Raw genomic sequence first — 25,925 nt, forward strand, 5'->3', positions numbered from 1 at the left:
GCTATATTTAATTAAATAATATTGGAATGTAAAATGTGTTTAGTGGCGCCACTAGAACCTGAATCCCCAAATGTAAAAGTCGAAAAATCAATGGTTAAAAACCGTAGAAATATACATATTCTCATAATAATTAGATATGAAAATCCATGAAGATTTTTAAATCTTATTGTTTGGTAATATCTTAATACGTTACGAATCCATTACGTCCATTTTGAAATCTGACAGACGACCTGACAGATCTGACGGCCCTGCCACATCATCGTAAACACTTGGAATGGCACAAAATATCGATTTATATCTCACTATCGATAGGTACGGGGATATTTTAAATGTGTTCAACTGGAATACAATTTTATCTAAATTTTCACAGCTTTTCTTTAGTAATTTGTATTGTTTTTACGTATAGTGTAAGAAATTAACTTGATTGCCTACATTCTACTATTTTTTATTCACATACTGCAATTACTACAATAATTTTACTCTTGAATTTCTGGCGCTGTTGCGCATGCTCTCTCTCTGTATCATTCCAGTCGACTTCCAGGTGCAACGCCGCTCTCCAAACGGTATACTGGAGCAGCGCAGGCGCGACAGAAAGCGGCGCTGTAGAAAAGTAAGAAATAAAACAAGAAACCAGACGACCTCGACCAAACTTGTCGCAAAAAACGAAAGAAATAAAGGCATGCAAATTATAATCCCAAGCACATTCACAGGGAGGAAAGAGAGGATGAAAGAGAGAGACCGCTACAGAACCTGAAGCGGTACTTTTTTGAGAGTAACGGTAAATTTGGGGGAGAGTAATGGAGATATGGATTTTAGTGGAATAAAATTAGGTTAGGATTTTTCTTATATGAAAGGAATTTTGTCAATTATCATACAAACATATATGAAACATCCAGTTCGTTATCCAAAACTTTCACTTAACTTGATGGTAGAAGGATATAAAGATATAAAGCTAAAGATATGTATAGTAGCTTATGGACACAGGTTTATTTGGAGGACTTCCAGCATACTCGTACCGTTACCACTCACCAGTCCGCAGAACAGCAACAAGCAAAAACAAAAACAAAAACAAGTAATAGCCAGGCAACAATCCCAGTAAAAACGGCTCTCATAAAAAATCATTTCCAGTCACTGCGGCAGCGACAGCGACAGCGACGACGGCCACTTCCAATGGGCAAAAACGAAAGACTTCAATTCAGTTTGGCGAAGACAACGAACCCGAAAAGAGCTTGGTCGCGGATCGAAACGGAACGGAACGGAACGGAAAAAAGGTAGAAAGAGAAATAATAATCACGTCTGCGTCTTACAAAACGGTACGTGCGCGCATGCGTAGTCGTCTCTGTGTCTGTACGTGCATGTGTATGTGCCTGAGAGAGTGTGTTTGTGTGTGGGTATCGGTATCTGGCTAAAAGCGTTTTATGCAGCCATATTGTACATATTCACGAGTACGAACGACGGCTAACCAACACACGGCCAATACTTATAAGTAAGCCAAAAAGCCAAGCGAAGAGAAGAAATCAAATTAATGAAAAAGAAATCAAATTTTAAAAATTAGTGAGCCACGCAGGCGAATACCAGTGCAGCAGCAGAATATATATGATACCAAGTGAAACTATCTATTCAAAAAGTGTGTGTCGCTGCCCAACGCCATTTGGGATATTCTTTGTTCTTTAAACCGAAATCAAACAACATTCACTTCTACATTTCACTCACTCTCGCTATCTGTGAGAGAGCCACAGCGACAGCTACTGGGCCAAACATCATACGATCTCTTGGCCTTTTCTTTTGTGCCATTTCATCGTCATCGTCGTCTCCATCGCTGTCGTTGTTTCCATCGTTGTCATCGTCAGCCGCAGCCGCAGCCGCATCAGCAGCTTTAGCTGTACAATTTTCTTATAGAGACCCAAGGCATGTGAAAGTTATGCGCCATACCACAAATCTCTTTCTATTTCTATTCCGTTTGTCAGTTTTATGTTTTTCTTTTCTACTGCTTCTGTTTCTTCTGCTTTGGCCACAGAAGTGGGCAGGGGGAGGGGTACTAACGGGTTTTTCTGTAAGACTTTGGCAACACTTTTGCTTTCTTATAAGGTTGCAGCCAACCACCAGCCTAAGGGGCCTCCCCCCCTATCCCCAGCTGGCCGTGTGGCTCTGGCTATTTAGCATTTCAGACTTGGAAACGATTTGTGTTGTTTGCGCAGAGACCAGAGTCCCTCAGTGGCGAAAAACCCGTTCCCCTGAATCCGAAAACACACCCAAAAACCGAGCAACTTGTTCTATAAATTATAAAATTAAATTAGCAAGGCATCTCAAGTCAAACCATTTTCTTGGCATTTAGCAGAGACTGGCTAACACTTTGTGGGGTTTTTGCTAAGCTTCTTTCTCAGGAAATACGCTTATTTTCATCCCAAGATCTTCTCTAGATCATACATATGTAGATATGTACTCGTATATAGCTGCCAAATCATCTGTTTGGCATTTCCAATCACATTTGTTGACACGCCTCCGCCTCCACCTCCACCGCAATCTCACAGTCTCGAGGTCTGCTCGGTCTCTCTTTGTTGTATCTCTCGCTTCTTCATCTGCTGTTTACTCTTCTTCCCCACAGCCCAACAAAAGCATCAGCAAACGTTTATTTTCTCTCACTTTAAGCTTCAAAAATACACTCAAACATCGTTAAAACGAAACATAATTGATGTTGAAATTGGTGGGGGAACACCTTTTACCAATTTCAAGGCTAAATCATATTTCACTATGATAACTATGTTAAATAATTAATTTTGACAACTCATCAGGGGATTCATGAATAAGTCCTTCAATTTAGTCATCAATGAAAGCCCCCAGTCCCCCCAATCCAAACAAGAGACAAATCATTCTCAGACCACGAATGCACAAGAGCACGAAAGATGATATTCGACTTACGCATAACGTAAAAACCAAACATTAAGCTCTACTGTGACTCATTTCACACTTGTTAAAATCACTTCGAATCAGTTTATAGATGCACAACATCCGAGTGCCACATGAATCCCTCAATAGCATTGTAATTCTTGCATTTTAATGCCTTTTAATTGGCTGAAAACGAAAAATTTGTAAACTGAAAAACTCTCTTGTATTGTACCCAAAAAATGTTTTGGTGAGTCACATATCATTTTGCTGCACTTCCAAGTCGAAAGGTTGTGCTGTTTCTTTGTATATTATTTGCACGGATATAACGGTAAAATGCTTAACAGACAAACAGAAAAAACAAAACAAGTTGAAGGAACTTAAAAAAAATGAGTTGGCAAGAAGTTAAAGTGTCTTTTTTTATGGCACAGAAGCGAAGCCAGGAGGTAGGGCTATAGTAATGTCCTATATATATATTTTTAGGAGTTCTTTTGAATCCATTATCTTATGTGATTCATCATTGAAATGCTATGTTCATACTTTATTCATTTTGGAAGAAAATTCACGCCAATTGGAAACAAGTTTGTGGTTAGAGGGTTTCGCTTCTTCAGAATATGGTCCAAGACTTTCTCAATAACAGTTCCGTGTTTAAGACAGCATCAGTAAAACTTTAGTTTTGTTTATAGACAATATATATCACAGAAAGTTTTTGCTTTTCCCTTTACTGGTTTGAAAAGCTGGAACTTCGAATTTGCTTTTGTATATTTGTTTCATTAGCTTTAAATGTAAATTATCAGTCGAATGTTAATTGAAACTTCTCTACAGATGATAGCCATAGATACCACAAAGATACTTCCTTAGATACTGGCCTGTTTGTAGAGTCAAGTAGTTTTATTTATAATTCCCAGAATATATAGCTTCTTTTAGAATCTCTTTATCCCCATAAACTGCCTCGAGTTTAGCAAATGCTTTGCTTTAACTGAACTTAGGTTAATTTCTAGGAATACTCGTATGGCCAAAGATCTATACCTATGATTCATACAAGCCAATCCCCTCAAGGTGGCATTCCTGCCTGTTAGATCGCGAACAACCTTCAGGCAGCAGCGCAGCCACTCTGGCCGTAGCATGCATAAATCAATAACTTAAATGGTCAATTCCAGTGATCTGAACCCACACCCATGGAACCCCTGCTACCGTGCCACCGAATCAGAGCCTGCCTTCCCCATCTCAGCCATGTCACCATGTCGCTTCGTTCCGTTCCGGCTTGCTTCGATTGCAATTTACAATTTTACTCTTATTGGCGCATATTTCTTGGCTTGGCCAAGAGGTGGCTGCTTTTCCTGTTGGCCACCGAGAACTGGTTGTCCGAGCAGCAGTCCGGCAGCAGTCCGGCAGCTGCTGCCTGGCGTGGCCCAGGCCTGGGCCGGTTCGGCCGTGTTCCCGTTTTGACTAGTTGGCTTAAATGTAGCAATCAATTTATGCGCCACCAGTTGCAGCCCCAGTGAGCAGTGGCTGTGGCCTGTAGCTGCAGCTGTATCTGTATCTGTGGCCAAGTATCTCATAGATTGTATACAATCTGTTTTTTTTTCTATAACATTTATTTGTACTTGTATCTGGACTTTCACTTTTTATTTCTTGCTGTCTGTTGGTGGAGCGCGGGTTTTAATTGTTTGCCTTCTTTGGCGGGTAACGAGTCTTGGAACCAAACACAAGAAAAAAAACCCAAAAACATTCATTCAGATATAGGGATACATATGTATTTATATTTGTATCTGTATCGCTTGTGGTATGTGTCCATTATTTCAATAGCCATTCACTTTGCAACACACAGTCCTCTCTCTCTCTCTCTGTCTTTCTGTCTCTCTCTCCTCCACCCAAAACAGGCGCTAATGTGATTACAACAGACGAAAATTATTAAATCGCCAAAACGCCTGCAGCTGTGCCCCATTGTCTGTTGTGGGTAGCAGTCGCACCACAATGGAGCCACAGTCCACGGCCCGCCCTGGCCCCCGCCCATGGACCCCGCTCCAGTTTGCCCGCTTGCCTTCCTGTCCAACCGGTTCGATACACACTATCAGAGATCTAAGAATTCATATACTCTGGCCTTAATTGTGGGCTGTGTAATCCTTTTTCGACTCGATCTTTCTGGCCCTCGTGTTTCATTAAACGCATTGACATGAATACTTAATTATCTGCGTGTCTGAGTTGTCTTGAATTTCCTTCAGCTTAGGTCATATTTGGTATGGCAGACACGTACTTATGGTGTGTGGGTAAAAGTACTACGAGCTCCAGCACTATTCCCATGTTGAGGTTGTCCAAGGGTTATCAGAGTTCATGCCGCTTGGTTGTGCTTTTCTTTAAGCATCTAGGTATTGTTTGTGGAGGTTCGGAAGTGAAGTGGATATACTTTCAGATAGAAATTGGATTAAGGTTTAAGTGAGAATGATAGTTCCCAGTTCTATTGAGATGTCAGCTGTTTCTTCTTTAACATTCAACCTAAATCCGCTTTTGACATACTAATTATCAATTAATTTAGGTTGTTGTCCACTCCTCAAATGCTCAGATTAATGTCTCATTAGATGGCTTAAACAAAATGATAACAAAACCCGATAATTCCCAACTAGTTTCTGAAACAAATAGATACGAGTATATCTCAGGTTATATTCTCAAGTTAAGCTCCCGAATCGCATACTTCTTTCATGGCTAATACAAATCGAATGATATCTGAATGAAAAACAATGTATAAATGTATGAATCCAAGTTCAACCAGTCGAGGAGAACCATTCTAGCGGACATTTGACATTTAAGGGAGGCATCTGTGTGGAGAAGTCAAGATTTCTGTTGGACTCACATTGGCAGTGGGGCAACTTAATTGGTTTTTTGCCGACTGTCGTCTGCGTCTGTCGACTGTTCGTTGCTCAATTGCATATATACGTATAGGTATATATATGTTTTTTCCCATATCAAATTGATTTCGCATTTTTGAATTGCCAAAGAGTCGAACATCGAAGACTAAACGGGTTTTGATTTTGATATGAAACCGATAGGGGAGGCGGAGACGAGGAGATGATTTACCAATTGCCAGCAAACGAGATGCTAAATTATGCCACGGCAGTGATTAAATCAAAATTTAAGCACCAAATCAGACATCAATTTCAATGCGAAAAAGACCCAAATGAGTAGCAGCCGTACGACAAAAAGGTTGTGCAGACGACCGTGACAGGACTCGAACCTGCAATCTTCGGATTCGAAGTCCGACGCCTTATCCTTTAGGCCACACGGTCCCGTTGTAACGCCACGTTAGTTCCTGCCCTAAAAAGCGCAAAACGGGCGGCACACCTCTACGCTTTTGCCCAGAAAGCATCCGCACCCACCCACTCACACATGTCCCCGAACCACCCCGACCCACACACTGTCACACTCTCGCCCACCCACTCACCCACGCCCGAGCCAACCACCCAGATTGTGCGTTGCTTCTTGAGGGTGGATGACACCGAGTGCCGGCCACTGGGGGTGGCACATCCTATGACGCGCGCGTTGGACGTCCTTCTGCGCAGAATCTTTGACTGGGTGGCCAGTAGCAAACCCCACAGCATCCCTCGAGCAGTCAGCTGTTCTTGCGGCAGACCATCTGATTTCATCTGTTTGTCCAATTAAACAATTTCATAAAGATTGGATAGCTATTGCTCTCATGTTTGCCAGTCCGTCTCATGTGCTGCAGTACTCCTAAATGGTTCCCTAAATGCTCCTTATAACTCACAATTTAAACAATAATTTCTGAGTCTAGTTAGTTTTTCAAAAACACTCTAGATCTAGCAAATCAATAGTTTTTGACCGGTTACAAAATTTCTCGCTTTCCACTCCAAAAAAAACTTTAAAAAAGTTTTGTCAAAGCTTATTCCCTGCTAAATTATGAAGACCTCAGCAAACAAAAACACCATGTTGAAGAACCCAAAAATTGTCAAGACATCTCCCTCAACAGTGAAGACCGCGCCGCCTGGCAAAGCAGCTGCCAAGAGCTTTGATGTGGCCCAAGTGTGCAGTGTGGACCTGGGGAGCGATGGCGGAGTCCGGCTTCCGCCTCTAACGCTCCAGAGTCGGGTGGAGCCAGAGGACGTGGTGGATGCCCGTTTTCGGCTGGTGGAGGCGAGGTCCCAGACAGTGGTGCTCACCGATCGGCAGTTCGATGTTCACTTGAAGCGGCTGGTGAAGGTCTTCATGTCCGAGGTATCCATTACCAGGGACATGCGCGCACTTAACTCGAAGAGGTCGCTTCAGCCAGCCGACCGGCTGCTGTTGCAGGATCTGGAGATACTCAAGGGCAAATTCAAGGAGGAGCGATCCAATCTGGTGGTGACACTCAGCATGGATAGCAGAAACAGATCCAAGCTAAACTCTACCAAAGAAGCCAACACCCAGAGCCAAGATAAGCATGAAAGACCCTCTGATTCCGCTGATGATGTGATACCATCTACTAGTAAGACGTCCAAGCTTCGCAAGTGTTCAGTTCCATCAAGGAAACAAGGAGGAGCCCAACCAAAAGTACCATCCAATCCTCCATCCAATCCGGTGAAGACACTTAGCATGGGAAGCAGACACAGATCCCAAAAAAGTTCTACCACAGAAATCCAGCCTGAAGCCAACAACCAGGACCAAAAAGAAGAAGAACCTTCTGATTACTTTGATGTTGTGACACCATCTACTAGTATGACGTCAAGAAAACAAGGAGGCGCTCAAGCAAAAATCACTTCCAATCCTCCAATCATTTGCAAAAATATCGTAGCACCCGAAGAGCTGTCGATTAAGTTAATGGAAAAACTCAAGCAGAGGTTTGCCAAAACAACTGAAAGTCCTAAAATTAAAGTACCGCTATCCGCTCAAGAAAAAGAACCAGTAAATGAATCAAAAATGTATCTACCTAACGCTCCTGTAGCCGCTCCTGTAACTGCTCCTGTAGCCGCTCCTGTAACTGCTCCTGTAGCCGCTCCTGTAGCCGCTCCTGCAGCCGCTCCTGTAGCTGCTTCTGTAGCCGCTCCTGTAGCCGCCCGAGTAACCTCTTCAGTATCCTCTACGGCCAAGATCAAGGCTAAGGCCAAACCTAAAGAACTCTCAGAAAGTTTATCTGATATATTCTATGACTTTCCCATAGCAATCTATTAAGTGTACACTCCCCGTCATCTTCTTTAAATATTGGTTACAAAGAAAGTCTTACGTTCCAGTCTAAGTAATGAATGTTTTCCCTCTTTGTAATCAATCTTTGATTGAGGAAAATAAATGGTTAAAGTGTATGATCTGAAGTTTCGTTGTTGCCCATTTGTGATTTTGATTGACCTTTACTATAGTTTCGTTTCTTTGTCCGAAGGAAACCTTCTTTTATGTTCTTTCTGGAGAACCTCTGTTGAGTCTTTGCTCGTTTTGGTTTCAGAAATCTCTTCGCTTCCATCACCCTGCCAATACCAATTGGAATATCATCTTCAATTTGCCACATAATCATAAATATTGCACTAGGACCAGAATCTGGCACAAGGCCTTCTCTGTCACAGAACAATACGAGCAGCAGGGCTGCTTGCTAGTTGCAACTGCCAGTGAGACGAGTAATCGTACTTAATTACCATAAAAACACACTCCAAGAAAACGAATGAAGAGCCCCAGAGGCAGCATGAGTTCCGTGCCACATGTGGAACAACTGAGGCGTGTCCGAGCCGAATCCAAGAGTCGGCATCAAGTTGCGCATAAGTCTTACGTGTAGCATTGCTGTAGCCCCAAACAATTTATAAATTAACTTTAAGCTAAAATTACTAAAGTGAAAGTGAAGTTTTGATGGGAACTGGACACTGGACGGGGGAAGAGTCCGAAGTGCTTAAGAGATGACTCACTACTAACCGGAGTCGTGTAAGAGCTGGAATCCAGCTGGAAGAAGCTTTCAAGGTTCAAGCCAGACCTAAACCGGTATGCACTGCAGACTGGTTGGGTCAAAGGACGCTTGTCCTTGGGCAGCCAGAGTCCACATCCATTGTGTGGCCATAAATTGCATATCCATTAAAACCGGCTTATCGAGACACGACATCGACGTCAACGACTTGGGCTCAATTATTTTCCACTCTCCGACTCATTGCAGGCAACAACAACAGCACAACATACTCGTACATATTTGCAGAGCCATCTCCATTCGCACTCCAAGATTGGGCCAGCACGGGGCACGGGGCTAGCAGCAACCGTGGGAGATGTCTGCAATGCGGCATCGTCCGATGGCACCGCCAGGTCCGGGTGCCGGGGCCGGAGCCGGGGCGCCCGGGGATCATGGCGATAGCGATGACAACAACTTCACCGACGACGAGAGCTCGCCTCTGACACACGATATATACGGCGGCAGGTAGGTCTTCTCCCCCAAATTTATGCAAATTGCTGGCCTGGCCAGATGGAGGGAACCACCAACAAACAGCCGAAAGACAGCCGGAACTAAAGTGTCTCAGGCCCAGACAACTACCAGTATAATTAGCCCCTCCAGCTCTGTCTAGGCTCTTGTTTCACAATCACTTTCAGAGCAGGGCGGGGTCGAGTCGAGTCGAGTCGAGGCAATGAAATGCCGGAAGTGAAGATCATATAGCCAGCAAAGGCTATAGCCCAGTGTGCGATCATCGTAATAAGCAGTGATCAGTCGAGTGAAATATCTAGTTTACATCCCCATCCCCTATTCCTTTCTACTGGAAGAAATCTGTTACTTCCATGAATCTCTACCATACGTATGATGGAACTGTTGTTCAATAACCTCCAATCTGTCAATCATCCAATCCTTTCAGCCAACGCACGATACAAGAAACAAAGGGTTGGGATGTCTTCCGGGATCCACCGATCAAAATTGAAACAGGATCCACGGCGAATCAGGAGTGTCTAGAGCTAACCATCAAGATCTTGAAGATCTTTGCCTATATAATTACGTTTATCATAGTTTTAACCGGAGGTGTCATAGCCAAGGGCACCATGCTCTTCATGACCTCGCAAGTGAGAAAGGACAAGAAGATGGAGTACTGCAACAAAGACTTGGTATGTCCACATAGCAGATTCCGAGTCCATTTAGATTCCAATTGAATGATTCCCTTTCACCCCACCTCTTAGGGACGCGACAAAAGCTTTGTGGTGCGTCTGCCCGAGGAGGAGCGAGTGGCCTGGATCTGGGCTCTAATGATAGCCTATGCTCTGCCCGAGATTGGGGCTTTGATTCGATCCGCCCGCATCTGCTTCTTCAAGACCTTCAAGGTGCCCAAGACAGGGCACTTCCTGTTCGTCTGGCTGATGGAGAGCTTCAACGCGATGGGGACGGCGCTGCTGATGTTCGTGGTGCTGCCCCAGATCGATGCCATCCAGGGAGCGATGCTTACCAACTGCCTGTGCGTGATCCCAGGCATTTTTGGCCTGCTCTCGCGGACCTCCAAGGAGGGCAAGCGGTTCGTCAAGGCCATCATCGATCTGGCGGCCGTGGCGGCGCAGGTGACGGGTCTCGTCATCTGGCCTTTGCTGGAGAACCGCCGGGAGCTGTGGGTCATTCCGGTGGCCTGTGTGATGATCTCGTGCGGCTGGTGGGAGAACTACGTGTCGCCGCAGTCGTCTCTGGGCCTGGTGCGAGCCCTGGGACGCATCAAGGAGGAGATGCGCTACACGCGCTACTTCTGTCACATGTTCCTGTCGATCTGGAAGATCCTGCTGTTCTTCTGCCTCGCTTTGCTCATCTACTGGGCCCAGGGCGAGGAACCCGGCAATCTATTTGCCATGTACGGCGACGCCTTCGGACCGCACAAGATCATTGTCTACGAGCTGCCAGCGGGTCTGGGCGGAGTCCTACCCGACACCCTGGAATCGGCCAACATAGACACGGTCGAGGTGGACGCCGCCTACAATACGGTGGTCTATGTCCTGCTCCTGCAGATCTTTGGCGCCTATTTGTGCTACATCTTTGGCAAGTTCGCCTGCAAGATCCTCATCCAGGGCTTCAGCTATGCCTTCCCCGTGAGCCTAACCGTTCCCCTGGCCGTCACCCTACTGATTTCGGCCTGTGGCATCCGCATCGATGATCCATGCTTCTTCCACGACACCATACCGGACTATTTGTTCTTCACGAGTCCCTCGAACTTCCGCTTTAACAACTTTGTGACGGAGCAAATGGCCTGGGCGTGGATCCTGTGGCTCCTCAGCCAGACCTGGATAGCCCTGCACATCTGGACGCCTAAGTGCGAGCGTCTGGCCACCACGGAGAAGCTGTTTGTGAAGCCCATGTACTCCTCCCTGCTGATTGATCAGTCCATGGCTCTCAATCGAAGACGCGACGATCAGGCGGACGTGAAAACGGAGGATCTGTCGGAGATTGAAAAGGAAAAGGGCGATGAGTACTATGAAACCATATCAGTGCACACCGATCGCTCTTCTGCCCCGAATAAACCCTCGATCAAGTCCTCGGACAACATCACCCGCATCTACTCGTGTGCCACCATGTGGCATGAAACCAGGGACGAGATGATTGAGTTCTTGAAGAGCATTATGCGGATGGACGAGGACCAGTGTGCGCGCCGCGTGGCCCAGAAGTATTTGCGAGTGCTAGACCCGGACTACTACGAGTTTGAGAGTGAGTAAAGACACCATCAATCCTGCATTGATAGAGCCTAACCGTTGACTGTTCTTCCAGCTCACATCTTCTTCGATGACGCCTTTGAGATCTCCGATCACAGCGACGATGACATCCAATGCAATCGTTTCGTTAAGCTCTTGATTTCCACCATGGACGAGGCAGCCTCGGAGATACATCAGACCACGATACGGTTGCGTCCGCCCAAGAAGTATCCCACCCCGTATGGCGGCCGCCTGGTGTGGACACTGCCCGGCAAGACCAAGTTCATTACCCATCTGAAGGACAAGGACCGTATTCGTCATCGCAAGCGCTGGTCCCAGGTCATGTACATGTACTATCTGCTTGGACACCGCCTCATGGAGCTCCCCATATCGGTGGATCGCAAGGATGCCATTGCGGAGAACACCTACCTGCTGACCCTGGACGGAGACATTGACTTCAAGCCGAATGCGGTTACCCTGCTGGTGGATCTGATGAAGAAGAACAAGAATCTGGGCGCCGCCTGTGGCCGCATCCATCCGGTGGGCTCTGGGCCCATGGTGTGGTACCAGCTGTTCGAGTACGCGATTGGTCATTGGCTGCAGAAGGCCACCGAACACATGATCGGCTGTGTGCTCTGTTCCCCCGGCTGCTTCTCCCTGTTCCGTGGCAAGGCTCTGATGGACGACAACGTGATGAAGAAGTACACGACGCGATCGGACGAGGCCCGGCACTATGTGCAGTACGATCAGGGCGAGGATCGTTGGCTCTGCACCCTGCTCCTCCAGCGCGGCTATCGTGTGGAGTACTCGGCTGCCAGTGATGCCTACACCCATTGTCCGGAGGGCTTCAACGAGTTCTACAACCAGCGACGTCGCTGGGTACCCTCGACCATTGCCAACATCATGGATCTGCTGGCAGACGCGAAGCGCACGATCAAGATCAACGACAACATCTCGCTGCTGTACATCTTCTACCAGATGATGTTGATGGGCGGCACCATCCTGGGACCAGGCACGATCTTCCTTATGTTGGTGGGTGCCTTCGTGGCTGCCTTCCGCATCGACAATTGGACCTCCTTCCACTACAACATCGTTCCGATTCTGGCCTTCATGTTCGTCTGCTTCACCTGCAAATCCAACATTCAACTATTTGTGGCACAGGTGCTATCCACTGCGTATGCGCTGATTATGATGGCGGTGATCGTGGGTACGGCGTTGCAGTTGGGCGAGGATGGGATAGGTTCTCCCTCGGCCATCTTCTTGATATCCATGGTGGGGTCATTCTTCATAGCCGCATGTTTGCATCCCCAGGAGTTCTGGTGCATAACATGCGGCTTGATCTATCTGCTGTCCATACCCTCCATGTACCTGCTGCTCATCCTCTACTCGATCATCAATCTGAATGTCGTCTCGTGGGGCACCCGCGAGGTGGTGGCCAAGAAGACCAAGAAGGAGCTGGAGGCCGAAAAGAAGGCCACCGAGGAGGCCAAGAAGCGGGTCAAGCAGAAGAGCATGCTCAGCTTCCTGCAGAGCGGCATCGGCGACAATGGCGACGAGGAGGGCTCTGTGGAGTTCTCCCTCGCCGGACTCTTCCGCTGCATCTTCTGCACTCATGGAAAGACCTCCGACGAGAAGCAGCAGCTGACGACCATTGCCGAGTCCCTGGACACGATCAAGCAGCGCATGGACACCATCGAGAGTGCCGTCGATCCTCATGGACATCATGCCTCGCGGCACAACAGGCGCAGGACCACTTCCAGCGGCTCCAAGGATCACCATCTGCTCACTTCGGTGGCGGAGAAATCAGGCGATGAGTCGGACGTATCCGATTCGGATACTTCGGCAGAGCCCAAGCAGGAGCGCGACTTCCTCACGAACCCCTACTGGATCGAGGATCCTGATGTGCGCAAGGGCGAAGTGGACTTTTTGTCGAGCACCGAGATTCAGTTCTGGAAAGATCTCATCGATCAGTATCTCTATCCCATTGACAATGATCCCGCGGAACAGGTATGTTACGAAGAGTCTTGGAAGGGGCTTTTGTTGGGGAAGACTTTGTACCCTTGCAGATGCGGTATGAAGCATTTTTCAAGGGTATTCCGAGAGAAACTTTTCAGTTTTTAATGCAATCTGCAAGGGTAGCTAAAGATTCGGTCCTCCGAATCTATCATCTCTTTGAGTATTACTTTCTTTTGTTAACAAAAATTAAAAAATGATCCCCAAACCAAATCGAATCGCATCGCATAACACTCTTGTAGGCCCGCATAGCAAAAGATCTGAAAGAGCTGCGCGACTCGTCGGTGTTCGCCTTTTTCATGATCAACGCGCTGTTTGTGCTGATCGTGTTCCTGCTGCAACTGAACAAGGACAACATCCACGTGAAGTGGCCCTTTGGCGTCCGCACCAACATCACCTACGACGAGTCCACCCAGGAGGTAAAGAAACCACTGCATGCCGTACTAACACAACTCTCGTTTTTCTCGTTTTCTTTCTTTTGCCAATTTGTGGAACGATTTGAAGGCCCGCATTGCCTCCGATCTGATTGAGCTGCGGAACAAGTCGGTGTTTGCGTTTTTCATGGCCAACGCCTTGTTCGTGTTGATTGTATTCTTGTTGCAACTGAACAAGGATAAATTGCATATCGTTTGGCCGTTGGGCGTTAAAACGAACATTACCTATATCGAAGAGACATCTGAGGTTTACAAAAAATGTTACTTATATGATGTTCTATCTAACCACTGAATCACTGAACCACTGAGCCACTCTGTGTGTTTGCGTGTGCCTCAAAAGGGTCTGTCTCCTCCTCTAACTTCCCGCCTGTCCCACTCTCTGTCTCACTCTATGTTTACCACAACATGCCACATCACACCCAAAAGCTAATGATGTTCTTTGTTCTTGTTCTTATACGTACTCCCCTTGGTTGAACCCCATCCTAATGGTTCAGGCATATCATACGAAACAAATAAATACTCGTGCATCATGTAAAAACAAATCTTACAACCACACATTGACATTGACATCACAATGGTTTCTAACAGTTATCCCCTCTCCTCTCCCAAAGAAAAAGGAAACACGGTTAACTGAAAGCCATATATATACTAAGTATATCTGTATAATCCAAGATATCTATCTGTACACATGCCCAGAGCCATGGCTGGCGGAGCCACAAAAGCATGTTTCATTGTTCCTACATACTCGTATAACCTCCTACTCGTACCTCCCCCAAATGGTATCACACTTCAACATGCCACAATCACCGACAATTGGTATTATGTTCAGCCATTTATCCGAGCCCAAAAACCAATCTACCAATCTACCAATCAAATTGTTCAATGTCACTAACCCAAATGGTACTCTGCTGAACAGTCCACTAATTCGCAATGATTTCACAGGTTCACATCTCCAAGGAGTATCTGCAGTTGGAGCCCATAGGTCTGGTCTTTGTGTTCTTCTTTGCCCTCATTTTGGTCATACAATTTACGGCCATGTTGTTCCATCGTTTTGGCACCATCTCGCATATTTTGGCCTCCACTGAACTGAACTTTTGCAAAAAGAAATCGGAGGATCTCACACAGGATCAGCTTATAGATAAGGTGAGTCCACATATCTGGAAATATTTCCAAGCCACAATCCACTTACATCTTTGTATTTCCTTCCAGCATGCTGTGGAGATCGTCAAGAATCTGCAGCGATTGCAGGGCATCGATGGGGACTATGATAATGATTCTGGTTCTGGACCCGATCGTATAGCCCGCCGCAAGACCATCCAGAACCTGGAGAAGGCCAGACAGCCTCGTCGTCAAATAGGCACCCTGGATGTGGCATTTAAGAAACGATTCCTCAAACTGACTGCCGATGCAGAGAATAACCCTGCGACGCCCATTCTCACGCGTCGGCTGACCATGAGGGCCGAAACCATACGGGCACTGGAGGTGCGAAAGAATTCAGTGATGGCCGAAAGACGCAAGTCGGCCATGCAGACACTGGGGGCGAAGAATGAGTACGGGATTACCACAGGGGCACCGGTAAGAAACGAAGAGAAGAAGGATCTTGAGAAGAGAGATATTCAAAGATGGTTTGTGCATTCCCTAGGTTAACAACAATGGTGGTCTGCCCAACCAGAGAAGTGGTCGCGTTTCGAATGCTGGCATTAGCATCAAAGATGTGTTCAATGTGAACGGCATTCCGCCAGAGGTGAGTTCTATATCAGGATAATGCCGCCATAGAACTGATAAATAATCTTCCATTTAACAGCAAATTTATGGCTCTAATGGCGGGGGCACTATCAATCAGGGCTACGAGCATGTCATCGATGAGGACGGCGATGGCAACTCGCTGCGTCTGACCACTCGCAATCCCCATCCGCATCCCCAGGTATCCTGGGGCCAGAACACTAGCGGCGGCAACGCCACGGGACGCCTGTAAACTACGTATATTTGTAAGCTAGAAATCTTGTTAACGAATTCCGCCTCTTTCCATAAACTGACTAAACATAGACCTGTATATCTAGAGCTATAGTCAAGAACATATTGTGTTGTACATACTCGTTATTAGAGACATGAGAATAGATAGAGAGAGAGAGAGAGAGAGATATAGGACATTGCTGGAGCCTTGTCGACACAACGAACATAATGCTTAGCTAATCACACTGCCAGTGACGATGTGTGGGCCCGATTATATGCTACGATATATATCGTCAGAACATTCCCGATGTGTTGCACAACAATGGCAACAACATTCATACTATGTACTATACTACATCATTTGTTAGGTTATGTTTAAGTCAATCTGTGTGGATGCGCCGAGCCCTGTGCGGCGGAGCGGACACACTGCCAGTGCATGCTGACACAAAATACTCATCGCTCGGATCTGATTCGAAAGTGCAGCAGTGAAATTACCTATTTATAAATATTCCATATAATACTGAAATAGTAGTTCTTTTGTAATAATTGAGTACAACTTTTGATACGATAAATAAATGAGAATATCGAATCCAAGTGAACCAGTAGATCTGCAGGATCTACTCGTCAACTAGCAGATACACACAGACTCTCTTGTTGTTTCTGGCTTTGAGCCCTCGTTTAATATGAATAACTTTATTTGGTGGTGTAGTATGGGGACTGTAAATATTTGTATAGACTCTGCTTGGAAGCTCCACTGAGCGGGACAACATTAATAACCAACTATGATAGCTAATAATAGTAGTAGACACCCAAATACCGAAAACGAATTAAATATGCTTCGTAGATGTGTGAGTTTACGTGAGGACCCAACACCCAATCGCTTAGTGGAAGAGCATGTTGCCCTTCTTGGCGGCTATGGGCAGGCGATCGCCCTGGAGGAACGGATTCATGACAGCGTCCATGCGTGGATCGGGCATGGCCGGATAGCCGGCCTTCTTTACCAAACTGTTAACATTGTTGAGGCTATTCTCCTGGCCCATCTGGAGGATGTACTGCTCCACGGCCGAGTTGAGGTCGCCTTTGTCCGAGCCAGAATCGGCACTGTCCTGCTCCGAGCAGTCGAACATATGCTCGTTGTCGCAGGTGCAGTCCTGGGCAGCCTGGAACTCGCGACTGAAGATGGCCGTGTTTTCAAAGTCCATTAGGCAGCTGCCTCCCTGGGAGTCCATGTCATAGCCCTCAGGGCAGGGATTGGGTGGATTGCAGTAGGCTGGCAAGCCAGCATCGTTCTTCACAATATTGTTGAAGCGGTTGGGCCCCTCGCCCATGCCGCCCGAGATGAACTGGTGCCCCCAAAGCGAGCTGTGCTGCAGGAATTCGTGATCCCGCAGCGAGGGATTCGAGTTGACAGCCGACTGCAGCACACAGTCGCTGCCACCATCGCACAGCCTGGAATACTCTGATCGAGAGACGAGATCCACATTGTCCTTGGGCGCAACGGCTGCCATATCGCCATCATTGTCCACATCGTAGTAGCCTACCTGCATGTCGTTATCCATGCGATTGAGCAGATCCGTCAGCAGAACATCAGCGAAAATGTTATCCTTCGAGCCATAGGACTGCACCTGCGAGCCCCCCGACACCAGAAGGAGCATGTAAATCAGCATTTTAAGACCTGAAAATCGTCGAATGCCATTTATTCAGCTTAAATTATATATTTTTCACTATTTTTAAAGAACTCACTTTGCGACCGGGACAACATATTGCGCATTTTCACTGAAATATCACTGTCCACGTAGAAGTTTGGTAAGTTTATTGATTTTTCGGGCGCCAGCTGCTTGAAACACTCGGGTATCTGTATGTATAACAATGTTATACGGTTGGTTCTCTCGGTGCCGATGTGCTGACTACCAGTTGAATACTCAGAATACTCGAAAAGTGCATTCCCAGCCCTCTTTATAAATCATTTAAAGCTGATAAGATGGTGAAAAAAGTGCGCAGGCGCGGTCTATGAAAGCTTTTTCGGGTTGGGAAAGTCCTACCTCCAGAAAAGCATACTTAAATGTTATAGAATTGAAACAACAGTATTTTAAATATGTACTAGGCAATACAAAAAGAACCACATCAGGAAACTATGCACTACATAGTATATGCACTTTCGTGCATAGTGCATATGTATGTGGTCAGCCAATTTAATTCCCTTCAACATTGAAAAAAATACAAATTTAAAATGGAAAATCATACTTTGATTCTCAAAGAGATTCTTAGTAGGAAATAGTTCCAATAAATCCAGAATAATGATTTGAAAGATTAATCACTGTCTAAGATACCCATCAAATCAATTTCATCCTGAATTTTTTTAAGAGCGCGTTTGTGATTCTTTGATTGCTTATGTGCCACCAGGAGCGGTTTGGTCATGAAACCCTTGCTGCATGGCTCACATTTGTATTTCATATTTGTGGCCGTGTGTGTGGCATGATGTTCACTTAGTTCCGAAACACAGGAGAATATCTTTCCGCACTGCAGACAGGGATAAGGTCGTTCATTTTCATGGGCTCTGTAGGAGTATATAAATTAAATTAATTAAGTGTCAGAAAGTGCTCCTTTTTATTGTCTTACTTTTCATGGCGTAGCTTGGCATCCATTGAAACGAACACTTTACCACAAGTCGAGCATTTGAACTGCCGCCATTGCCCATTATGGAATTGTGAGCGATGCTGTTTCAAATCCGTCTTTTTCGTGAAGGTTTCCGGGCATTCTGTACATGGGAAGAACATCTTCATTTCCTTCCGTTCTTGATGCGCATCCAAGTGCTCATTGTAGGCGTATTCGTCGTCGTAGAACTGACCGCATTGTTCACATATGAAGAAGTTACGGCGTCGCTTTGCTACTCGTCTCATCTGCTCTTCCTTTATCTCAGCTTTGTACGCCTCTTCCGCTGCGATAAGCACAGCCGCCTGGGCATCCTCATCGTCCTCTACGTCATCCCCTTCGACAAACCCCAAGAGCTCCATGTCATCGTTATTGGTTGGCTCCAATTGGTCCGCATCAATTTCGATTTCGTGGAGCTCCGGAATTGGAAACTTCCTGCGGTCCTCTTCAGTGGTCTTCATGACCATCTCCAGCAAGTACTTTTGGGAGAAGATGCAACGCTCGCGAAACTTCACAGCAAGATCCAGTTCGGAGAAGCAGCGCTCGCAGATAAACTCCGGCAAACCTTGATTGGTAGACAACTGGAAAGGACAATGTATAATGTAACAATAACATTAACATTGCCATTGATTACATTACCTCGACACCAGTTATCATCTTCAGTTGGCAAAGCAGCTTTCCGCGCATGTATTTGAACAAATGTCTTTCGCGTTTCTTGTCCTTTATTTTATTAGCGCAAATCCGGCAAACTAGTTTGATATCCATGATATTTATTTATTTATTTATAAAAACTTTACACGCAAATGATGTGACCCTGAGATGAGCCATAGAGATGAGCACCGATAGCGATGGCGTGTATTGGTATCGTATCGTGTGCACTGTCGTCAAATAAGCTATTTTATTGCTAATTTTCACTATTTCAAGTTTCATGGATATACTATTTTGCAACTAAATTCCTCGCAACTTAAAGCTGTGCAGCTAAAAGTTAATAGAATGTTTTATTCAATAAATACAATTATACTATATCGATGCTCAATGTATCGATACCAGCCAACCAGCTGTTGAATTGTTTTTGATTACGGTCACACCGAAGTGGAAATTTGCGCGGGATATTTGCTGAATTGCAAATTTTTATATTATTTTAACCATACCATACGCCATGTCCAGCGACGCTACACTAGCATCCAAATGGACCCGTCCAGATGATGTGCGCATTAAGTGAAAATTTCAGCTCAGATAAACCAAAACATATATGTAAATCTCTGGAATTTTGCAGTTTATCAAGCTCCAACGGCTTAAACAAAAGAAGAAACAATTGGCAGCACGTGTAAGCAATAACAACAATTGCAAAAGGCCAACACTACAATTGGATGAGACTGATAAGAGCAAACTTTTAGAAGCAAAACTAGCGCAGAAAAGAAAGAATCCCTTTGCCAAGTGAGTGTTCATGTTTAATTTTGTAGATCAGCTGTTGACCTAAAAACCATATGAGCTACTTCTCTCAGATCCACAGAAGTTGCGAAAAAGCAGAGAGTTGAGGCCGAGGTCCACGACCTGCCTGTGGTCACGGCCTCCTCCTGCTTTGTCCGAGAGACGCCCACACGTCCGCCGGCGGCCAAGCTTGTGCTACAGAAATTCGATGCCCAGGCCTTTGCCAAGCTGCTGCAGCAGCCGTACGCCGAAGAGGAGGACGATGCCGCCCTGGCTGCTCAACAGAAGCACACAGCGCATCTGCCTGTGGACTGGTGCCTGAAGACGCGCGCTCGCTTCTTTTGCCCCACGGAACTGCCTGCCATTCAGTTGAAGACCTCCCAGCTGGCCAGCGGACTGACCAGCTTCGTGCGCTGCATCGACACCCAACAGTCGGAGAGCACGCTGGACATCTCGGATGCCACGCGTTTCAACCAGTGCACCTACTACTGGCAGCATCCGCATCTGCCCTGGCTGACGCTCTACCCGCGCAACTCCAAGGAGAACATCGGTGTGACGGTCGGCGAGCGCGAACGGAAGGCGCTGGCCGAGGAGTGGGACTACAGCTTCCGCGGACTCTTCCAGTTGCTGCGTGCCCGCCAGTGCCCCTACTTCTATTTGTGCGCCAACTCGTTCACGGTGCTGTTCCGGGCAGCGGGAATTGGCGGCCGCGCCGAGAGCCATGCCCTTGTCACACCCTCCACGCGTGGCATGAGGATGGCCCTGCGCCAGGAGGGAATAGAGTTTACCATGCCCCTGAAGAGCGAAGCAGGTGGTGGCGATGGCAGCTTCACAGAGGAGAGCAGCAGCAGCTCTACGATGGATGCACCAGAGGAAGCTTCGGTGCCTCCTCCTACCGGAGAAGACGATGAGGACGATGATGAGGCCTGGCTGGAGAGCTTGGGCGTCGACGAGCGAGAACTACGACGCATACAGTCCTCCCACGCTAGGAAACAGCAGGCAGCCGAGATGCGAGAGGATTTCAGCGACAACTCGCTGCTGCTCATTGATGGAGTGGAGTGCCAAGGATTCTTCAGCTATCTGCTGAATGCCAAGAGCGCCATCAGCAATGTGGGTCGTCTGGCGGGAGTACCACCCACTCTGCTCTCGCCAGTTGCATTCCCGAAGGCTACCATGCAGCACCTGGTGCCGCGCTCCAAAAAGGTTCGACTCGATGGCGTGGATTACTTCAGCATCGACATCAAGGGACTGATCCTGCCCACATTTCTGCCCAGCGTGGCGGAGCTGCTCTGCGAGACGCGCCAGATGTTCAGCTCCACTCTGGCCAGCAGCACCAATACATTGGCCTTCAGCAAGGCCTCGCAGAAAGTTTTGGATTCGCCAGAAGCGCCTCAGGAGGACCGAAAGGAAGGCACCGCGGCCGACCAGGTGTTTGGCGAGCAGAATCTCTCAGAGTGCGGCCTCCTGCCATCCGTGGTGGGCTCTATCTGTCGCACTGGCCAGCATGCTGTCGGACTTCTAGAACGTGTGTGCTATCAGCGGGGCGAGGGCTATGCTTGGAGTTGATTAATTCGAGCCAGTTGGCCAACAGCTTGTCTTAAGTTGTATATTTGTTGTATGTAATAAAGTTGCTATGTATGTATTGCTATGTATATACCCCGCTCTAGTTGTCCACCATGATGAGCTCGTCGATGCTCCAATCCTCGTAGGAATGATCAGGTAGATAGCGGCGTATGATGATAGGTATCTTCTTCTGCTTCAGTTCTTTCATGGCGATCTGCAGGGGATCCGTTTCGCCGTCCAGCTCCACCATGATGGGTGCGCACATGGCAATCTGCAGAGCCCGCGTGCCCAGGACGCGCGCACGCTCATATTTCGTCATGTATTTGGTGGTAATGCGCTTCGACTTGGGCACACCGCCGCCCCCTGTTCCACCGGGCGCAATAATCTCAATGTTATCCGCCTCTTCCTCCGGATTAATATCTTCATCTACATCCTCGTCAACGTCGTCGAAATCGTCTCCACCAACGCTGTAAGAGTCAGAGACCATGTGGTGGAGTCCGGGTGGAATATTGAGACTTTTCAGTGATACTTACTCATCATTGCCGTAATCCTCTTCATCCATAGTATAGTTTGGTTTTAATATCAATTAATAAGTGATTTAGAAATAAAATAGCTTTTTATTCGGCGTGTTTTCGCGTGTTTTCACCAGTATGACCTTATCGATAAAATATACCGTCCGACCCTTAGAAATATTCCGAAACATACCGTCTCATTTGGAAAATATACCGTAAATATACTGACGAATTCAGTTCATTTATACATATTACTCGTTTTTGATATTCCGTCGAATATTACTAGCTAGATAGAACTCTCAGCCCTGCCCAAATAATTTAATCCGAGCAATGAATCAATTTTCTACTTAACTGACTTATTTTACATACTTGCTTTTATTGGAAAGGTCAACAAAATAAAACGTAAGAGAAAAATCGTTCCTACTGCTTAATTTAGATATTCCGTTGAATAATGCTGAATAAACCCTTAGATCTGTCCATATAATTGATTTCCTGTATATCCTGATCCCGATACTTATTTTTCGTCTCTGTAAGAAGAAAATAAGTTGCAAAATATTGTGGAAATTCAAGAAAATATACAGTCAAGGAAAAAAGTCAACATACATCGCAAATTTTGAGATATTTCGGAGTTTTGCAATGAAAATCAAAAAAGTTGTTTGCCATTATTTGAGGTATTAATGGATAGTGATTTATTAGATTATTAAATTATTCGACATTTCGCCGACGTTCAACGTTAACACCTGGTTTTGGAGATTTCTGATTGCGAAAGTAGAAGCCGTTTGGTTGGCCCGTTTCAGCTTACCCGTGAGGGAAGGAAGGTATATTTTGTCCTGGAGATTGCGGCGATGGTGGATTTTCCGGATAATTTCGCGGGAGCGGGCGTGGCGGGTTCTCATTGCCCGGAATCTGAGCATAGTCATAATCGATGTGAGTGCGTATATTAACATTTCGCAGACGCCCGATACCACCACGCTGATCACTGTCAAATCGATCTGGATCAAAGTTAGCCATTGGATTCATCTCCGGGGCTCTTCGGGATGTGCACGGGTGTTGGTAATACTGATCGAAAGGTTCGTTTATACCCGCCCCATGACGGGCTTGTCCTATACGCTGTAACGGTCTGATCGACTCGTTTGGTTGTGCGCGAGCATCGGTATCGATAGCTGCTGACGCTGCTTCCGAAGATTCCCCAAAGTCGCACCTCGGACCCAGCGGATCCATCTGATCCGAATCCACCGGATCCAGCGAATCCATCGTATTGGCCATCTGTCTGCCCAACACAGGCACGGGATACGCATTGGGGTAACATTTTCCCCCACCTCTGTGACTTCTATGTCCGCTTTGTCCTCTTTGCCCGCATTGCCCTTGCTTAAAGCATCGCACCTGAGCTGGTGGCCGCTTTGATCTCTGGCACCCCGAATCCGTCTGCCGTCGACTGCTCTCTGGAGGCGGCTGCTTGCTGCATCTCTTTGTACGCTTAGAAACAGGCGGAGCCGATTGCTCGAGATAGATATTGTCATCGTCCAAATTACAGTTTTCATGGTCAAAGGATCGGTCTTGAGTTCTTGCTTCGGGAGGGAAACAGACCTGCTGAGCAGCTGGCCTCATCGGTGGAGCCATAGTCGCCTTACAGCAGCAGAGCATTTCATTGCCGAAACCACCCCTCTGGCCATGGTCAACGGACCGCTCTTGAGTTCTTGGTTCAGGGGGAGAACAGACCTGCTGAGCTGCTGGCCTCATCGGTGGGGCCATCGTCGCCTTACAGCAGCAGATCATTTCATTGCGGAAACCACCCCTCTGGCCATGGTCAACGGACCGCTCTTGAGTTCTTGGTTCGGGAGGGGAAGAGACTTTCTGAGCTGCTGGCCTCATCGGTGGAGCCATCGTCGCCTTACAGCAGCAGAGCATGTCCTTGCCGAAACTATCCCTCTGGCCATGGTCAACGAACCGCTCTTGAGTTCTTGGTTCGGGAGGAAAACATACTTGCTGAGCTGCTGGCATCATCGGTGTCGGGTTCTTTGGTATACAGTAGCAGAGCATTTCAGTGCCGAAACTAGCCCTCTGCCCATCCGTCTGGTCTAAGGATCGCTCTTGAAATCTTGGTGCGGAGGGGGCACAGAATTGCTGAGCTGCTGACCTCATCGATGGAGGCATCGTTGGCATGCAGCAGCACTGTGGAAGCACATAAACTGGCGTCCAGTCCATAGGACAGACATTGTCAAAATTTGTGGCACCAAACTGAACGCTTGCTGGAGGCAGGAGCGCCGGAGGACAGAAGCTAGTATCATCGTTGAAAGTCTGGGGACTTGGCCGTGGCCGAACCGCCGGTGGCTGCTGCGGGCGACATTGCGGTGGCGGAGGCTGGTCCGAGCAACAGCTGCAGGTACTGTCATTGGAGCAACTATCGGATGACAGGTCACAATCCGATCGCTCCGAACTGTAGCTGGAGTGGTTCCCTAGCGAAATAGATCGGATTGAGATTGGGTTGGATTTTGTTGTGTGCTTTATGCTGGCTGTTACTTGCCCATTGGCTATAACATTTGGTTTATTGTTGGCGCATATTGAGAGGTTTGAGAAGGCCGAGAGTGGGATATTGAGAGAAAACTGAAAATTTGGATAGCTATGAATTTAGAAATGTGTTCCATTGCCCTTGGCCGAGTGTTTGCCTTCGCAAGTAGCGCCTGCTACGCCTGTTCAAGCCGATCATCCATTATTGAACAACACAACTACTGCCTTTCGAGCTTTGATTGCAGTGTCCGCAGTGGTAGCGACTTTGGCCAGCGGGCCTCTCTCGAATCGCAGGGTTTTCTGCTTCCAAGTGTCCCGGAAATCCTGGTGGTGGGCCTCGGTACACTTTACACCCACCGGTTGGGGGTCCTTGCGGTACTACTCGTGCTGGCTGATGTTGCACTTCGTTCTCCGTAATTATCGTTACGCTACCAGTCATCCCGCACGGGCACTGTTTGCACTTGTTGGATTTGGCTTCTGCGCAGATAAAATCAGATTAATCAGATCAAGTTCGTTAATACAAATTAATTTTTACTTACTACGACCCATTTTAGATCAAATGTAGACGTAGACACAAGCAGGGCAACGAACACAATGAACACAATGAACACAATGAAACAGATCTGGCAACTGCTAAGACTGTTGAAAGTGCTCCGTAAGTAAGACACTTAATACATGGCACCTTTCTCGTGCTCTTTTTCGTTTCCTTTACATTTTATACCCGATACAAAGAGTATAGGGGTATATTTCTTAGTTTTGTGGTGGAAGTGGGCGTGAGCAGCCCCCAGAAGGAATCGTTTCCGACCCTGTGATATCCCACTGTTCAAAGTATCTATACAAATTTCGACCTGCCCCTTTCCTCCCCCACATCCACGTTCTTGAAGATACGAGTAATCCAACTACTGCAGTGGCTACGCAAAGCCTTCCACTGGCTTACTCACTATCTCCCTCTCTATCACACACTCCTCCTCGTACAGTGTGCGTGCTATGGCGGAGGTGAGCGAAAATTCTAATCAAATAGGTCATTAGGTGGAAAGAGGATAAGCAAAGATCTAATTCATCCCATGACAATTGCGAGCAAATTTCAAAGAGATCGCTTAGAGATCCCGCCTCTCCTTTAGGAGAGAACAGCGATACAAAAGTATCGTAAAAGCATAAAAGTAAATGTATGATATCCAGATGGAAAATTCTTGGATCTTTTGACCTGATGTCCTGCAGCAAGCAGAGTTTCTTATGTAAAAGTACTTAGCTTTAAATTACACAAATAAACCCCCCGGAAGTTTATACCACTCTATCCTGCTCGAAACGGTAGTTGGCAAAATAATCCCTACCAAAATAAGTTCCAGAATTGGAAGGAAGTTGGTTGTACGTGTAT

The 25,925-nt window shown here is 46.7% G+C and overlaps 7 protein-coding genes and 1 non-coding gene across 10 annotated transcripts; 3 read left to right on the forward strand and 5 right to left on the reverse strand.

The window, feature by feature from the left end:
- The first annotated feature begins 1,252 nt into the window (after positions 1–1,252).
- On the forward strand, positions 1,253–16,524 carry LOC6591989 (chitin synthase chs-2). Of its 3 annotated transcripts, none has more exons than XM_026989963.1 (10): positions 1,253–1,271; positions 9,002–9,256; positions 9,684–9,927; positions 10,000–11,500; positions 11,561–13,491; positions 13,740–13,916; positions 14,874–15,074; positions 15,141–15,506; positions 15,574–15,675; positions 15,736–16,524. In XM_026989963.1, the coding sequence occupies exons 2-10, from the start codon at positions 9,108–9,110 to the stop codon at positions 15,904–15,906; spliced, it is 4,842 nt and encodes a 1,613-aa protein (XP_026845764.1). In that variant the 5' UTR covers positions 1,253–1,271; positions 9,002–9,107; the 3' UTR covers positions 15,907–16,524. The 3 variants fall into 3 exon arrangements, with proteins under 3 accessions (XP_026845764.1, XP_026845760.1, XP_026845766.1); XM_026989959.1 differs by lacking the exon at positions 1,253–1,271 and adding an exon at positions 1,411–1,486; XM_026989965.1 differs by lacking the exons at positions 1,253–1,271; positions 13,740–13,916 and adding exons at positions 1,411–1,486; positions 14,002–14,178.
- On the reverse strand, positions 6,095–6,167 carry Trnar-ucg. Its single transcript has one exon. It is a non-coding gene; the product is annotated as a tRNA-Arg (tRNA).
- Positions 6,774–8,180, forward strand: LOC6591988. Its single transcript, XM_026989973.1, has one exon. It carries the CDS (start codon positions 6,796–6,798, stop codon positions 8,041–8,043), a length of 1,248 nt encoding a protein of 415 aa, XP_026845774.1. The 5' UTR covers positions 6,774–6,795; the 3' UTR covers positions 8,044–8,180.
- Positions 16,525–16,533: 9 nt separating the features above from the next.
- On the reverse strand, positions 16,534–17,793 carry LOC6591990 (neuroendocrine protein 7B2). Its single transcript, XM_002017178.2, has 2 exons — positions 17,628–17,793; positions 16,534–17,559 (listed from the first exon to the last, which is right to left on the reverse strand). Exons 1-2 carry the CDS (start codon positions 17,653–17,655, stop codon positions 16,766–16,768), a joined length of 822 nt encoding a protein of 273 aa, XP_002017214.2. The 5' UTR covers positions 17,656–17,793; the 3' UTR covers positions 16,534–16,765.
- A 178-nt stretch (positions 17,794–17,971) lies between these two features.
- On the reverse strand, positions 17,972–19,262 carry LOC6591991 (zinc finger protein 547). Its single transcript, XM_002017179.2, has 3 exons — positions 19,176–19,262; positions 18,504–19,117; positions 17,972–18,441 (listed from the first exon to the last, which is right to left on the reverse strand). The coding sequence occupies exons 1-3, from the start codon at positions 19,221–19,223 to the stop codon at positions 18,195–18,197; spliced, it is 909 nt and encodes a 302-aa protein (XP_002017215.2). The 5' UTR covers positions 19,224–19,262; the 3' UTR covers positions 17,972–18,194.
- Positions 19,263–19,660: 398 nt separating this feature from the next.
- On the forward strand, positions 19,661–21,619 carry LOC6591992 (protein downstream neighbor of son homolog). Its single transcript, XM_002017180.2, has 3 exons — positions 19,661–19,743; positions 19,813–19,973; positions 20,042–21,619. The coding sequence occupies exons 1-3, from the start codon at positions 19,696–19,698 to the stop codon at positions 21,531–21,533; spliced, it is 1,701 nt and encodes a 566-aa protein (XP_002017216.1). The 5' UTR covers positions 19,661–19,695; the 3' UTR covers positions 21,534–21,619.
- LOC6591993 (DNA-directed RNA polymerases I, II, and III subunit RPABC2) lies at positions 21,560–22,148 on the reverse strand. Its single transcript, XM_002017181.2, has 2 exons — positions 22,064–22,148; positions 21,560–21,997 (listed from the first exon to the last, which is right to left on the reverse strand). The coding sequence occupies exons 1-2, from the start codon at positions 22,090–22,092 to the stop codon at positions 21,631–21,633; spliced, it is 396 nt and encodes a 131-aa protein (XP_002017217.1). The 5' UTR covers positions 22,093–22,148; the 3' UTR covers positions 21,560–21,630.
- A 274-nt stretch (positions 22,149–22,422) lies between these two features.
- LOC6591994 lies at positions 22,423–25,169 on the reverse strand. The gene is made up of 4 exons (XM_026994628.1): positions 25,090–25,169; positions 24,567–25,027; positions 22,845–24,498; positions 22,423–22,569 (listed from the first exon to the last, which is right to left on the reverse strand). Exons 2-4 carry the CDS (start codon positions 24,568–24,570, stop codon positions 22,557–22,559), a joined length of 1,671 nt encoding a protein of 556 aa, XP_026850429.1. The 5' UTR covers positions 24,571–25,027; positions 25,090–25,169; the 3' UTR covers positions 22,423–22,556.
- Positions 25,170–25,925: the final 756 nt, after the last annotated feature.

The sequence above is a fragment of the Drosophila persimilis genome, unplaced genomic scaffold (assembly GCF_003286085.1).
Source record: "Drosophila persimilis strain 14011-0111.01,24,50 unplaced genomic scaffold, DperRS2 tig00000000-arrow-pilon, whole genome shotgun sequence".
Classification (NCBI taxonomy): Eukaryota; Metazoa; Arthropoda; class Insecta; order Diptera; family Drosophilidae; genus Drosophila; species Drosophila persimilis.